At 40.0% G+C, this 16,594-nt stretch overlaps 1 protein-coding gene across 2 annotated transcripts in view; it reads right to left on the reverse strand.

Annotated features, from left to right (window-relative positions):
- The window catches only part of LOC110038517 (chaperone protein dnaJ 6-like), a 28,849-nt gene extending 12,524 nt beyond the window's left edge, over positions 1 to 16,325 (reverse strand). For both annotated transcript variants that reach the window (XM_020743381.1, XM_020743380.1), the window contains exon 1: positions 16,085 to 16,325. In XM_020743381.1, the coding sequence (XP_020599040.1) occupies positions 16,085 to 16,189 (105 nt within the window). In that variant the 5' untranslated portion in view covers positions 16,190 to 16,325. The remainder of the gene's footprint in view (positions 1 to 16,084) is intronic.
- Positions 16,326 to 16,594: the final 269 nt, after the last annotated feature.

The following is a 16,594-nucleotide window of genomic DNA, read 5'->3' on the forward strand; positions in this document are numbered from 1 at the left end:
TCGTTGATTCTAATTCGATGAGTCATCCATCACATAGTGAGTCCTGGAGATATTTTGATCGTACTTACCTAGACTTTGCAGCTGAAGCACATAATTTTAGAATTGGATTATGTGCAGATAGCTTCACCCAGTACAGTCATGATGCAACCACATACTCATGGTGGCCAGAGAACATTACATCATATAATTTGCCCTCCCCCCCTGATATGTGTATGACCGTGTCATTCTTATCTCTGATATTGATTATACCAGGTTCACATAGCCCAAAGGAGAAAATCAACGTCTACTTATAGTCGTTGATTGATGAACCTCAAATGTTATGAGAGACAGGTGTGTTTAAGTATGGCATCGCTACGAAACAAAATTTTCAACTGAGATTGGCACTTATGTGGATAATTAGTGATTTCCGGCCTATGGGATGCTAGCTGGTCGGAGCACAGCCAAAAATTAGCTTGTCCTTACTACATGGATATGTCGAAAGCATTTACTTTGAAACATGGTAGGAAAAACAGCCGGTTTGACTGTCAATGAAGATTTATTCACCGCGATCACTCATTTAGAAGAAACAGAGATGCATTCTTCAAAAACAGTAAGAGATCAAGTCCACCCCCCAGGATTACTGGAGTTGAAATATTGCAGATGATAAGTGAAGTATCAAAGATCACCGAGAGACCAAAATTAGTTTCTACTCTTCTTCTTGATTTCAGTGTCACGCACAATTGAGCTAAGCGCAGTATATTTGGAATCTTTTCTATTAAAAAACTAATCTGATTAGACATAATCCCGATCCTATGCACATTGAGAAGAATTTTTTTTTATTAATGTCTTCAATATTGTGATTAATATCAAGGGTAAGATAAAAGATAATGTGAAAGCTAGAATGAACCTGAAAGATTGTTGCAAAGGATGACCTTAGAACATCATGAGACAAATGGAGGTAAATTAATAAAGCATAAAGCTGCATACTGTTGTACATCAGATCAACGGAGGATAATATTTGAGTAGTAAATTCTCTAAAGTTTCCCAGTTGTTGTGTTTCAAATTTGAGTTGTTGTTTTGACTTTGGAATGGGTATAGTATTTGGCATGAAGAGTCACGACTGTCATATTTTTGCAATGCTTATTACTCATTGCATTTCATGCGCCACTGAAGTAGGTGCTTGATCTCTTGATCGAAGTCAGTATATTATTCAAAGAACTGCATGCAACGATACTAAATGTTGACTCATTGAGACATCTTGATGCGAGTATTCCCCTATTATTATGTGAGCTTGAGCGGTTCTTTGACTCTATGAAGCATCTTCTTATACATCTATGTTACGAGGTTGGAGAGTCCTATGCAGTATAGATGGATGTATCCATTCGAGAGGTATATCTTCCTAATGCATACATTGCAAGCAACATTTTATTTCACACTAAATAATCACCATATTCAGTGTTAAAAGTTTGTGCTGCAGATTTTTAAATAAAATTAAAAAAACGATTAAGAATAAAACACATTCTGAGGGATCGATCTGTGAAGCATATGTGTTGCAGAAGACGATAACTTTCTGCTCATATTATTTTGAGCAGGGTCATCAAAGAGGTCATATTGTAGATGACATGAATTCAAAGCCATAATTATTTGTATATCAAAGATTAGGTGAGTCATCCAGGAGGCATGGTACACGGTATCTAAACGATAAAGAGATTCAGTCAGCTGCATTGTAAATCTTGATGAACTATGACGAAGTCCAACTATTTATATATTAAGATTCACAGTCTCAAAACTCAATATATACTGTCATTTATTATTGAGAATATTAATTGTATACTAACTAATTTAAAAATATAAATAATAATATTGTGAGCAGATTATTTATTAACAACTTGGACATGGAAGATGAGTCTCTAATAAGCAGGAAGACTGAAGTAGAATTTCCAACATGATTCAAATTACACGCAAGTAGAAAAAACTCTTCTAATCACATGTGTGTAATATAATAATCACATTTAAAGTTACACAGATGGTACCACTCAATTTATTATAGGTTCATAATACAACCAGTGAAATTACGAATCAGAGATTACTAGATCATGTCTGGCGGCCTAATCGCAGTGTTACTACATGGAAAATATTTGTCGTAAACGATTATAGATTCCATACGAGTTCCAGTGTGAAGAGAACAAGACATAATTATGGTGTCATTAAAGAAAACACACACAGATGGCAAGATTATCTATTACGGCGTATTTGACAAAGTCATTCAATTGCAATATCTAGGTAATATCAGCTACATTATTATTATTCAACTGTCAGTGGTTCGATCATGTTACAAATAAAGGAACCAAAACAGTCGTCTTATGATATCACTGAAGTCAAATTGAACAGATGATATGTGAAGTTTGATCCATTTGTTCTGGCTTGCCAAGCTACACAGGTTTATTTCCTTCAATACCTTAGTAGAATAAGGGATAAAGTTGATTGGGTTTTGATTATGAAGAATGAACAAAGAAAACTATTGAGCTGTGTAGTACTATAGAACCAATTCACCATGAGGAAGGTATCCCCCGAGGTACATTTACTGCTAAAGAGGGACTCGTAAGTTATTTTTAACACTATATTATATTTATTCTTCATGTTATCTGTTTTTTTGTAACTAATTTGTTTCTTAAGCAGATTCATTCCCCACAAGATGTCTGTCACCTGCAACACAAAGATTATCAAGAGTAGGTACAATCAATCTTATCTCTCATGGAAGCACATCTCTGTGACCTTTCAGGACATGGTTCAGGGAATTCGAGGTGTACCGATCATATAATTTGAACCAGATTTGTAAATTTGATTCAATTTTTTATACTAACACATGTATTATTTTTACGTTACAAAGGTCATTCACCTGGCTCCCAGAGCACTATTATCAAATCAGCCAAATCTTTAAGATTCGGGGCAAACATCACCTTAGAGATATGTTCACGACAGCCTGTCGGAGGGGCGAGCGACCTGTTTGAATCGGTGAGGGGCTTTGGGGTCAATTGGCCGCAGCCTGAGCCTCTCCTAATTATGAGAGGAAGAGGCAAACGAACCAGGCAAATCGGGCGACGGAGGGAGTCAGGGGAGTTACGCTCCATATTAGTATATCAATCCCTCATACGGAGCACTGTAAGTGGTAGGTAAGGACTTTTTAAATATTTAAAAATTAATTCAATTTTTGCAGTAATTTTGTAATGCTAACCAATTTTGTTTGCTACACAAGCCAAGCAGTTGAGTCGTGCTCCCTCGATTGCAGAGCTACATGTCTGAAATCATTGGCGCTCGGGGACTGCGCAGTAGGTCTAGGAGCATCCCGACGGGTTGCTGTAAGTTAAAAATCATAAATAAAAAATTTATTTTGACTTTAACAGTTGAATGTGTCAATTAAACACTGGTTTTAATTATGTAGGAGAAGTTCGAGCAACTCCGGGAGAGGCACTTGGCCACTCAGGCACAGACTTTCCCAAGCAACAGTGACAGTCAGTCTACCACAGCGTAGTCCGAGTACGAGCTTTGGACCCAGGTGGTGGGGAAGAAAAAGGGGAGGGTTTATGGTCTTGGAGCGAATGACAACCTTCGAGGTCGAGCTCTCCTGTGGTATTGTAATTAGTTCCCTGAACTCCTCACAGCCTGACCAAGAGACTCTTGTCAGGTAGGTGGCTGCAATGAGCAAAGAGATAAGCCAGTTGCACAAGCAGATGCTAGAAGGCCAACATAAGGTCGATAACTCTATAGCACATATGGAGGAAACTTTAGTAGAATGTCGGGGCAAGGGACTAATGACATCCGTAGAGGAGGGAGATGATGAATAGTTTATTTTTATGTTTTCTTTTATTTGTAAGCATTATTTTGAACAAATATTATGAAATTATTGGTTAACTTTATTGTTCTTATTTCGGACAATTTATAACAGTATATTCTTATTCATTAATGATATTTTTCAGAGTTATGATCTATGATATGACTGGATATAATGTGGTAAGTGATGTGGATTATATGTTGTGTACAGATTCTGGAAATGTAATTGAGCATCTAAATTTTTTTTCTTTGGTATAGGTATGCGTCGGATTTCGTCTGTTTTGCGATGAAAAATCCAACGCTAAAATGACAATAGTATTTTGTCGTTCATCAATATTATCCGCTGCAAATTCGACGATAATTTAATGATATTTTTTATCGTCTGATGTTATCAGACGCAGAATTCAACGCACGTGTAGACTAAACAAATCCAACGCTATTACGATGCAAAAAACGACGCAAATTATTTGCATCAAAATATTTTGATGCAAATTGATAGAATTAATATTATCGTCCCCTCGATTTACCTGCGTAAAAAATTGAATTTAAATCGGATGCAATTCTGACGAAAAGTCTCAAATATTGTTGGATTTGCCTTTGATTTCCGCCCGATTTGGCCGACGCAAATTTGATTAATTCCTATAGTGGCAATCAAGGAGGTTGTCTTCAGTGGTTTTGAATGATCAGGTAGATAGATTTTGGATGGGCTTGCAAGTTGTCATCCCTACTTTATTAAGAATATCAATAGTGTGTATGGTTTGGTGAAGATGAGGTCTGGTTGTTGTAGGAGGAACTTGGATGAGTAAAAAACTGGTGATAGGACCTGGTTCTTTAGTTAAAATCAATGTTGTAGTTGTTTGAAGAGTTTTCACTAGCTATTGATGTTAATACCTGTTAGGAGTATGTCGTCTACATATATTAGAACATATGCTTAGGAGAGAACAATGTGATAGATAGGGATGTCAAAACGGGTTCGTGGGTCGGGTCAGGGTCTGACTTGAAATTGACCCAACCCGAAACTGCTTAACCCAAACCCAACCTAAATATTAAATGGGTCAGAAAGTTCAACTTGAGCCCGACCCGTATAACCCATATAACATAAGGTATAAAAGCTATTTAGGTTAATTCAGATCAATTTATGGTCAATATCAGGTCAATTCCAAGTTAAATTTAAGTTAGCGGGTCAATTTTGAGTCAGTAGGTCAACTCGAACCGACCCGAAAAATTTAAACGGTTAGAATTCCTAGCCCGAAACCGACAAGAAAACTAATCAGGTAGACTCGTACCAAGATTTTTCATTTCGATTTTGGGGCAAGTTGGTGTGTCAAGTCAATTTTTGACACCCCTGGTGATAGGTCATTAGAGAGGGATTTGTTTTGTTGAATTTGAACCCGAGTTGCTATAGAGTTGATGAGAAAGTGTTGTACCACTACTGTGAAGATTTTTTGAGGCCGTAGATAGCCTTTTTGAGGAGATGAGTGATCTGGATATTGAGGATTTTTGAACTCTCAAAGTTGTGACATATAAATGGTCTCTATAAGAGTGTCATGGAGAAAGGCATCAAGTTGTGTGATTCTGTAGTTTTTAGGCAATGGCAATAATAAGTGCTTGTATTGTTAGAAACTTGAAAGCAGGGTTGACTGTTTCTGTGTAGTTTATTCTCTTTTGGTGTTTGTAACCTAGAGCAACCAAACAAATTTGTTATCGGGCAGGGCCCGTCAACATGATATTTGATTTTAAAGGTTCATTTGCAGCTAAATATATAAAGGTGGGGAGAGGGTGGCACAAGCATCTAGGTTCCTTATAAGAGGAGCTTGGAATTATTCTGACATGGCCTTCCTCCTATGAAAGTGTTTGACAATGGTTGAGCAAGAGGCATCCGGATTGCTGGTAATTTGATATGTGAGATTTGAGTATTTGTTTGAGTTTGAGGCTTCTAATCTGCATCCTGGTAATCATGGAGAGGCGTTGAGGAATGGGAAGCGAATCTGATATGTATGGTGTGGGAAAAATTTTGTTGTTTGTTAGAAGTGGAACAGCTTGGCTTTGAGGTGATTTGGTGGGGAGAGTATTGGTTGGGGGTCCAGAGTTTGGAAGTGTAATTAAGGAGAGTGAGGCGGGAATATGTGTGGTTGCTTTGTGTTGGTGGATGGTGATGTGGCAAGTCTTTTGTTTAAGAGCAAAAATGACTTCGTTAAATCGAACATGTCGAGAGATGTAAACTTGTCCGGTTTCAAGGTTCAATCATTTGTAACATTTGTGGTTGCCAAGAAATACACAAGAAAAAGAGCGTTAGCTGGGTTTGTTTGGGGAGAGAGGTGTCAACCATGGGTAGCATAGGTAACCAAGCATTCTGAGGTGAGTGTATGTTGGTTTTTTGTTGTATAGGAGTTGGAATGGTGATTTATGATGTGTTAGGTGAGGGGAGAAGATTTATGAGGTCTTTGGAAGCTAGGACAACATCATGCCTTAGTGTATCTAGTGGATGAGTTGTAGATTTGAGTGTCCGTGAGACTTCAAGTACTTAATTTTGCATTCAACGATGATGTTTCTTGTTCCGGTGTATAGAGCAACATACTAGTCTATGATACCAAGAGTGGTGAAAAAATTTAGGAGAATTTTGCAGGTTTATTCACCACCATTGTTTGTACAGAAGATTTCAGGTTTTGTTTGAAATTGTCTTCACCATGTTGAACTTAATGGTTGTGTTGGTTGTTTCAGATTTATTTTGTATTGGGTAGTACAGCCAACATAAGTGAGAAGACTCACCAGTAATAAAATATAGTAGCGTTATCATTGATTTGAATAAATTGGGGAAGGGGCCCATACAGCAGAATGTAAGATAGCTAAAAGTTGAGAGGTACATGTAGTAGAAGAGAAAAAAGTTAGTGCGTGCTTTTAACAATATAGCATGAGTTACATCGTAGTTGTTCGCTGGATGTATAGAGATTAGTGAGTCCTGGCGATGAGCTGCAGGGTGGAGGATGGCCTAAGCAGTTGTGCCATTTTGCATAGTTGCAGGTGACTAGAGATGTGGAAACGAGAAGGGCTGGATTGAGCGGGTAAAGACCATTATGGAATTAGCTCGGCTATCCATGATGATGTAGTTGGTCGATCGAAAGAGAGCAGGAATTATCAATCAGAAATCTTAGAATGGAAAGGAGGTTGTGAGATAAGTGTGGAAGTTAAAGGAGAGAAGAGAGGTGAAGCCTACAAGCGAGCGTAGGGAGAATTCCCTATCCGGTGTGAACAATGGAAAGAGCCTGACCATTGCTCACTATTAGTTGTTGTTGGCCATAGTAGGACTGAATATTGTGGAGTTGGGTGTGATCTGAAGCAAGGTGAAAAGTGGATCTGGTGTCAAGAAGCCAATCAGATTGAAGCTGAGAGAGTTAGTGAGTAGCTTGAGGAGGGGCTGGTTGGTAAGAAAGATTGTTGCGATGCCAACACTTAGCGGTGAGTGCCCAATCTTATTGCATATTGGCAGCAAATGGGACCGATCTGGTTTGTTACGATTTTTCGGTTAACATGTTTGTAGAGTTTGATTTATTTTTTTTGTAATATTGCCAGCCTCAATGACGACCCTAGATGGATTGCAAAGCGGTGTGGTTAGCGGGAAGAGCAGCAAGTTAGAGTTCTCTTTGTGCTTTGGTGGCTAGATTGCTTTCTTCGCTGCAAAAGAGTAAAATTCATCTAGGTTTAGGGTTTGCAGGTGTGTGTTGATTGCTATTTTGAAAGCTTCGTATCAGGGTGGGAGGCCATTCAATGCTTAGTGGATAACATCCTCGGAATCGAGGTTTGTTCTAATGGCTACGACAACATCCACTACAGAGATTTGATTTTGGAAAGATATTGCATCATTGTGAGGTCTTTCATGGAGATGTTGTAGAGTTTGTTTTTGAGTTGGATGATTCGGGAGCAATTTGTGGATTGGATGCGATATGCAATGGCATTCTAAAAGTCCTTGCAGGTTTCAAGTCTGAGGACGAATGGAAGAAGAGATGGGGAAATGATAGAGTATAATGTGGCAACCAGATTTTGATCTATAAAGAGCCATGGATTGTAGTTTGGTTTTGGTTTTACAATGCCATCGAGAAGGATGATTTAGGGTACAGTCCGAGGTGTTGATCCGTTAAGATAACCATCGAATCTGTTTGCTATCAATAGCTCTAGGATTTGGAATTTCCAGGCAGAATGATTCTCTAGAGTTAATTGTGTGTGAACAATGGCCTTGATGCTCGTCATAAAGAACTTGAGTTGTCGAGCTTTAACAAATTGGTGTCAGTTTTGTGAGAGCTCATGTTTGAAGATTCTATAGACATGTTGCTGGCCTGAATGGGGAAAGGAGATAGATAGGGGATGGTGAATTTCAGGGAAACCCCAAAGAGAAGAAACTTTGATACCATGTGCATCAAGATTCAAGCAGAAGAACAGAAAATACACAAGGAGGAGAGTGAAGAAGGGAAGAAGACACAATAAGCCTTTTCGTAGGCAATCTTTTTCATATATGACTTCAAGTATAGTGGTTGTATATATAGACAGGTGTATCATTGAGTTAGTTACGGCTGCAGAGAATCTTGTGGCTAGGATGTATTCAGTTATGATTTGAGGATTGCGATTGAGGTTGTACAAGTAGGTTCTGGCAAAGGTAAGGAATTTGCCATTTGGAAGTTGAGACTGATATGAAGAAAAATCCGCATTCGTGCTCTGGAAACCTGCTTCTTCCAAACAATCAAGAACCTTCCTTTTTCATAATAATTATGATCCCAGTTCCTATTTTATTGAGACTGAATGGTTGAGAATTAAACATTAAAATATTAGCAAAACTCTATTTTTAGAGGGGTGTTTGGCTCCACTGAGGATTTAACTTAAATAAGAATTAATAAATCCTATACATTCAGATTTATCAAATCTAAGTATCCAACAACATTCTTGCACCAACTCCAGTAGCATAACAAGCCCCATAGATGAGAAGTGCAAAAGGTAGCAGTCTTCAAGGAAGGACGTAATACTCTAGCACCTGCCTAACCTTTTTGAAAGCCTTCACCTTGTAACTAGTCCACTCGAGTCAGTAGTGTCAAGTCTACCAATAGTTTTTCAATCAACAGTTTTTAATGAGTCATTAGAATCAGCCAAGACAATAACAAGCTATTGAAATAAAGTTACTACTTGACTAGATAATCATCATTTTTTCGCATTAAGCAATATGAATTTCAATCCAAATTTCCTCATGCCATCTGCTCTCACTCTTTTTCCACAAATTAACTTCATTTTTTACCTTCTTTGGTTTAGAATTTCAAGCAAAAGTAAATGTCTTTACTGTTTAAAACAAGTTTAAGCTATGATTGGATAAACAATGTCAAAGATTATTTATGTGACGACAAAGTTTAAAATCTATTATGTAGCAAATCCAATAAACCAAGATATTCAAATTATGCATCTCTAACAGGAATATAAAATGACTTTGTTTTAATCAATCACATGAAAATTTGTAAGTGTTGGATCTGCACCTCTAAACAGACAACAACTTGGATGCACAAAAACCTCAGGCCAGCTGGAGAATTCATTCTCCCGATAGAATCGTTGAACCCCCAGAAAAGTTCAAGGCCCCTTCACTTGATTCCTACAAAGGTCAATCTGACCTAGTTGATCACATTGCGTCATTTGAATCGTTGGTCTCTTATTGAAGATTATTGGCGTACTGAAGTGTTGTTTTTTCTTTACTACGTTGAGAGAATTAGCCCTCAAGTGGTTCAATGGGTTACCTGCTGGGATAATCACATCCTTTGTTAATTTCAAGAGATTGTTTGTGGCTCAGCTTAACAGTGCGCAGAGGCAGTGGAAGAGTGTCCGAACCCTATGGCAGATCAAGCAGGGAAAACATGGAGCCTATGTTCGTACATCACTTGGTTCCAGAAGGAGACACGGGAAGTACAAAACCTGGAGCACAGAATGGCACACGCCGCCTTATCCCAGAGGGTTAAGGGGAGAATGATTCAGATACAACCTCGACTTGGCAGAGTCGTGGAACCTGACCGAATTGCGAGGAAAAGCCAACAAGCACATCACCACTAAGGAAAATACCCTTAACCTCTATCATAACAAGAACCATCTGACCGTCGTCCGCAGAAGAGAACTCAACAGAAAAGTGAGTGGAGATCTAGGGAGGATAGGCGCCCGCCATTTCATGCCAAGATCCATAATAGTAGGCTACCCCAGGAGCATAAGGGGTCTGATTGAAACCACCGACATGATGGACACCAAAGTTACACTGACCAGCGGCCATCTCAATATCATGAGCGACCTGAGAAGGAACGCGGGATACCGAGGACTACGCCATTGAGGGTGTTGATGGCAAAACTAGTGGAAGCCATCCAAAACAAAGAGTGCTTCCACAAAGCGCCCCAATGAGGACCAGAGCACTCCTCCGAGACCCGAAGAGGCATTTTGCATATCATCAAGACCTCAGACACAACAAGTAAGAATGTCGACACCTCCGGAGTCTGGTTAAGAATTTGATCAGATCAGGGAAGCTCAAGGAGTTTGACACCCGAGCGCTGACACAGAGACATGGTAAGGCTCCAATTGAAGAAATCACGAATGAAACCGTAAGGGCCACTGCCATTCAAATTGCTAGATTTTACTTCGGCTATCTTGGGACAAGTCGCCGCACCCCCCAAACGTGCCAGCCAAGAAAGGCTTCAACCAGAAGACCTAAGTGTGGCCGCCATCATTCCCAAGTAGAACACCCATCCACTACTCATCTTCATTGATGTCAATCTCCCACAGTGGAACCCCTACAACGGCGTCATCGTCCTCACCGCCATGATTAACAACTACCAGATCTATTATTTTGGTTGATACCGGTAGCCCAGTGAACATTTTGTTCAAACCAATATTCAACAAGATGAACCTTCCGATCGATCAATTGGTAGCATCAGTCAGACCTCTCTTTGGATTCTCGGGGGAAAGAAAGGAAGCTCTTAGAGTGATAACACTACCAATCACCTAAAAAGAGGGTACCAAGAAATTTACGCACATTGAGGACTTTCTGGTAGTGGATTTGCCTCCGATGTGCAATGGAATCTTCGACCGCTCACTCCTACACGACTACAAGATCGTGGTCTCTACATAACATGTAGCAATGATGATTTCGAGCAACAATGAGGTGATCACTGTGCAAGGAAACCTGGAGCAATCTCGAAGTTGCTATCTTCCAATGAGAGAATCTAGGAAATACAAGTGACCGAAGGGAAGCACGGTAAGTGTTTCCTAATTAGTGAAACTTTTGTTGTGAAATATGAGGATTTGTTGATCGAAACCCTCCGGAAGCATCGAGACGTTTTTGCCGTGTCAGCAACAAAAATGTCTGGCATAGCACTGGACATCGCCTGTCACCGGCTGAACGTTAATCCGGCAATGACGCTGGCAAGACCAATCAAGAAGGAGGTGCAAAAACTCAAAAAAGCCAGCTACATTCAGAAGGTGCAATACCCATCCCGGGTTTCTAATGTAGTTATGTTGTAGAATGCAAACGACAAATAGAGGATATGTGTCAACTTCACTAACCAAAACTCCCCTTGCCCAAAAAATAGCTATCACTTAACAAGGATTGATCCACTAGTGGATTCAGCAGTCGGGCATTTTGTGATAAGCATTCTCGATGTTTCCTCCGACTACCACCAGATCAAGATGCACCCGGGAGACACAAAAAAGACTTCTTTTATTACTAGTGAGAGTTGGTTTTGTTACAACGTAAATCCTTTTGGCCATAAAAACACTAGGTCCACGTACCAGTAACTCATGGATGTAATTTTTTTCTAATCAAAAGAGCAAGAATATTAAGATATATGTCCAATATATGTTGGTTAAGAGTTGGTCAACCGAATAAGAAATAATTGACTTAAAAGAAATATTTGAATACTTAGAAAATTTAAAATGAGGTTAAACCCACTTTAAGTGCACATTCGGAGCTTCTACGGGTAATATCCTTGGCTACTTCGTGACCTCAGAGGGGATCAAAGCCAACCCTTAAAAAGTGCAAGCATTGTTGAACATGCCTTCTCCCTGAAAAATCAAAGAAGTCCAGAAGTTAAACATTCGGATAGCAAGCCTCAGCCGATTCATCTCGCAAGGAAGAGACAAATGCGCAACATCCTTCCAAACACTTAGAAAGACCAAGTACTTCGACCGATTAACTGACTATGAGGAAGCATTCGTGAAGTTAAAGGATTCCTTCCTATCACCACCACTGTTGTAAAGCCCAAAGCCGAATGAAGAACTATCTTTGTACCTAGGAGTACGACCTGAGGCCACATCTTTGTACTAGTTCGTGAGGAGTTAGGGAAGCAATTCCTAATATACTACACTAGCAGAATCCTCCGGGACACCGAACTCAGGTATCCGATTATGAAAAAAGCTAAAATTTACATTGGTTATGTTAGCTCGCATGTTTAGATCACACTTCCAAATGCATCCTATCTGGGTAGTCACCGATCATTCGTTGAAATCTATCCTCACTCGACCAGAGCACTTTGGTCAACTCCTAAAATGCGTGATGAAGTTGATTGTGTTCAATAGCACCTACATCCCAAGAACAACCATCAAAGTGTAAGCAGTAGTGGATTCTTAAAGGATTTCACAGAACCGTGCTTGCCGAGTGAAGAGACCAGTGCCAACCGAATAATAGGGACCTCATTCATCCATGGAGCCTCCAATCATGCATTAGCAGGAATAGGACTAGCTTTGAGCAGTCCGAGTGGAAAGCACATCTACCTTTTGACGGTCATTGAGTTTGACGTCACCAATAACAAGTCGGAGTACGAAGCCTTGATTGTTGGGTTGCATTGAGTAAGGCTTGGGTGCCCGGCACCAGCATGTAAATACAGACTCCCAGCTGGTGATGAACTAGGTAAACAGAGAATTTGAAGCCATAGGCAAAATGATAGCTAAGTATCTCAGCAAAGCCAAAGATGAAATTTGAAAGTTTGTCGATTTCATAATAGAAAACATCACCATGGAGAACATTTAGGTGGTTGACCTCCTCGCCAAGTGTATATCCTCTTAGGGAAAGGGACACCTCAGAAGTTATTGCGACAAATTAGTGAAGAACTCAAAGTAATGGAGATGGAGACCGAAGGAATGAGAATCTGGATGGAAACTTACATCCACTTCCTGAAGACTAGCAAAATAGAAGAAAAAATCACAAATCCAAAAAGATTCAAATGCAAGGCCGCCCAATACTTACTGATCGAAGGAAAACTATTTCAGAAGTTGACCGTCCCTCTTTATCTGAGATGCATGGGTGAGGGTGAAAAGAAGGATCTCCTATTAGAGATACATTCGAGAGAATGTGAAACTCATTCTGAAAGCACCCTAGCACACAGAATCCAACAACAATGATACTTATGGCCAACACTCCTAAAGGATTCTGAAGAATTCTCGAATAGGTGTGAGCAGTGCCAGAAGTACAAATCATTACAGCATCAATCGGCCCAAAGGTCGCAGCTGATCGTCAGTCCCTAACTTTTTTCGTCTAGGGAATCGATATTTTTGGGTCATTTCCACATTGAAGGGCCAACATAAGTATCTCCTGATCATGGTGGATTATTTTACCAAGTGGATCAAAGCGAAACCACTAGCCCACGTAGCAGCAGAGGTTGTTCAAAACTTCATCTAAACATACCTCATCTGTAGATATGGAATGTCATTCATCCTCATCAATTCGAGGACAAATGAGTAAATACTTCTAACAACAGATATGGAATGTCATTCATCCTCATCACAGGCAGCGGAACTCAATTCGAGGACAAATGAGTAAATACTTCTAACAAAGGCATCAACTTGAAATTTGTGTCAGTACATCACCCTCGAACCAATGGACGGGCCAAAACTTAACAAAATAATATTGAATCTACTGAAAAAGAAAATTGAAGGGGTCAAGGGGAAATATGTCGATGTCCTACTATTCATCCTCTGGAAAATGTGAACGACATCGTTGACCGCCACAGGGCAAATGCCATTTATGTTGTCACATGGAATGGAGGCTATGTTGCCAGTAGAGTACAATCAACACAGTCAACGAGTGGTAACTGCTTCAGCTTCTGATGACTTGACAGAGTGGCGGGAAGCGAATGACAAGGGAGCAACACTCGCTTTAGATTTGGTGGAGGAGATCCGTATCAGCTCTGCTATCCATCAAAAGCAAGTAAAGAGATGTATCACTCTCTGCTACAACAAGCATGTCTGGGATAAGACCTTTGCACCCTGTGATCTCATGCTAAAGAAGGTCGATCCTGCAGCAAGCGGGATGTCAGTCGGCAAGCTCAACCAGACATGGGATGAACCATTTATCATCGAGTAGAGGGTCAGCAATGGGGCGTACAAATTGAAGTCCTACACAGACTGGGGAGTCCCACGAACATGGAGCGGAAACCACCTCAACTCTTTCTTCCCTTAGAAAATTTTTATGTATTTTTCTATGAAAGTTTAATTAAAAGAGGCAGTTTTATTTCTTTTCTTTATGGTTTTATACACTAAAATTATCAAAATATATCATAGCACTCACGTATCATCAACTTGTTCCCAAATTTGAACCAGACAAAGCTCTGATGGTGGTTTCCTACCCAACAACGACAAGTTTCACGAAGGGTATGGTGCAAATAGTCCCGGAAACAAGTCTCGACGGCAACCCCTGTCCAGGGCATTAGTCTGATCGAGCGAACAAAACAGGCAATCGCCAAACTAATCTATAAACTTTAGCTGGATGAAAATTTTAAAGGAGGCTCTTTGCACAGCAGCGACAAACTCCGCGAAGGGTACTGCACAAATCACCCTAACATCGAGCCCTGATGGTATTCCATCTAAGGCCAAGATCCTAACAACTAAACAAGATTCGAGAAGTAAAACATGTGATCCAGACACCATTACCTTTAACCAACGACGCAAGCAGTCAAATTGATAAAAAATACAGATGACCCATAGCTGTGCACAATACCCAACCGATATTCAAAACATCCAAAAGTCAACTCTTAACGCTTGAGCATTGTAGAACCAACGTCTCTCAACTCAAACTTGGAGAATCCTGACAAGAACTATCAGCCACGCAGTCTGAAGGGCCCCTTTAGAAGCTCCTCAGCATCCAGTCGGGAGTAGCTGCGAGCTTGGGACCCTTCCTCTTCACGAACTCACTTATTTAAGTTCGTCATAATAGTCTTCCACTCGATCAGCACTAAATCGCCAGCGAATATTAATTACAACGATAGTTTCAGAAACACAGTGAAGTAAATCCAAACTTGGGATCCTAGCCACAGTTCAAGTGGTAGCTTAGGAGTCCTTTCCTTTAGAAGCAAGGCGAACGGATGCCCTCGGCTCTTTCCTCGATCAATTCGCTTCCTGGTGCGGTTTCTTCCTTTTCTCTGACTAGGTGAACCTGTCCATCCGCCACTTCTCCTCCACAGCATCAGAAGTTGCTAAATCTCTAGGGTCATCACTCCAAACTCCCTTGGATTCATAACCATGTACACAAATGTCTCGTCGGTATATTGCACGACTAACAAAATCTTCCCCTCAATAGTTGAGGCCAAACTTTGGATCTAGATGGAAAATGATTTTATCTTCTTGTACACCTTGTCTAACGACCGACTCAGCGCCCCAAACTCCCTAGCAGGCTCAATGAAGAACCGCTATTTCCAATCTTTTATTTTAATTTCGAGACCAACCAAGTCAAACCACATAACCATCGGGCTCCACTTGGAAGGAAAACATGTAGGAGAACAACTCCTACAACCACGGAACCTCTATCCATCGCCAGTAGACCACATAGGTCATGATGGTCACGATGGAGCTGCGTTTCATTTGGGTCAGGATTACTCCATAGTGGTTCAGGACCGACAATAGTTCTGTACACAAAGGCAGTGGCAAACCACTAGAAGGACCTGATCCTTGTAGAAGCTCAACTCACCATCATACAAGTTGATCGCCCAAACGTCATGACCAGCCGTAAATCATGTAGGTCCTATTAAAAAGATGCTACCAAATACCCCCTTATGCATCCAGCAAATACCTCGTCCCTACAACCCACTACCGACTATCTGTTTAACAAATTAGCTCACCAACCCTAATAGCTCCTTAACCCAAAGTACGTTCCAAATGTGCATATTACATGAATCAATTACATCCAAAGCAACCGTTTCCCTATGATGATTACAAGTTAGAAGGCAAACGGTCCATTTTATAAATAGGATAAGAGGAGAATCAAGAAGTTAAGGGTCACCTCGTACAAGCTCTTCTCTCTTGCGGACGGTTCTTCAAGATCGCCTCCGGATTCTTGATCGCCCCGAGGTTCTTCCGAAACCCTAGGCCTTTTCCTTCTCCCCATTTTCTCCGCTAACTCAGAATAATAAAGAGAGAGTGAGAGACGAGCAGGAGGAAACAGGAATTCGGCGGTTCATATCGGAAAAGCGCGAAAATTTTTCCGCCAGCACGGAGAACGATCCGGAGTTTATTTACCAATAATTGTCATAATGTTTATCACTCAATGTGTAAATTTTCTTGGAGTTCAATGGTATAAATTTCCTTTTTTTAAAAGATTTTTTATTAAAATTGTGATTCAGAGCTGAAAAAGTATTTATAATGATTTTAAAATCCATAGTATTATTATTCTAGAAATTTCATTGTCAATTCTATTTACATTTTATGCTCTACTAATATTGAATCTCATGTTTATTTATTTTTTCAATGTCATTTTTTTTCAAAATATTTACAAAAATTTTATTCCTAATTG

Source organism: Phalaenopsis equestris, unplaced genomic scaffold (genome assembly GCF_001263595.1).
Source record: "Phalaenopsis equestris unplaced genomic scaffold, ASM126359v1 Scaffold233014, whole genome shotgun sequence".
Lineage (NCBI taxonomy): Eukaryota > Viridiplantae > Streptophyta > Magnoliopsida > Asparagales > Orchidaceae > Phalaenopsis > Phalaenopsis equestris.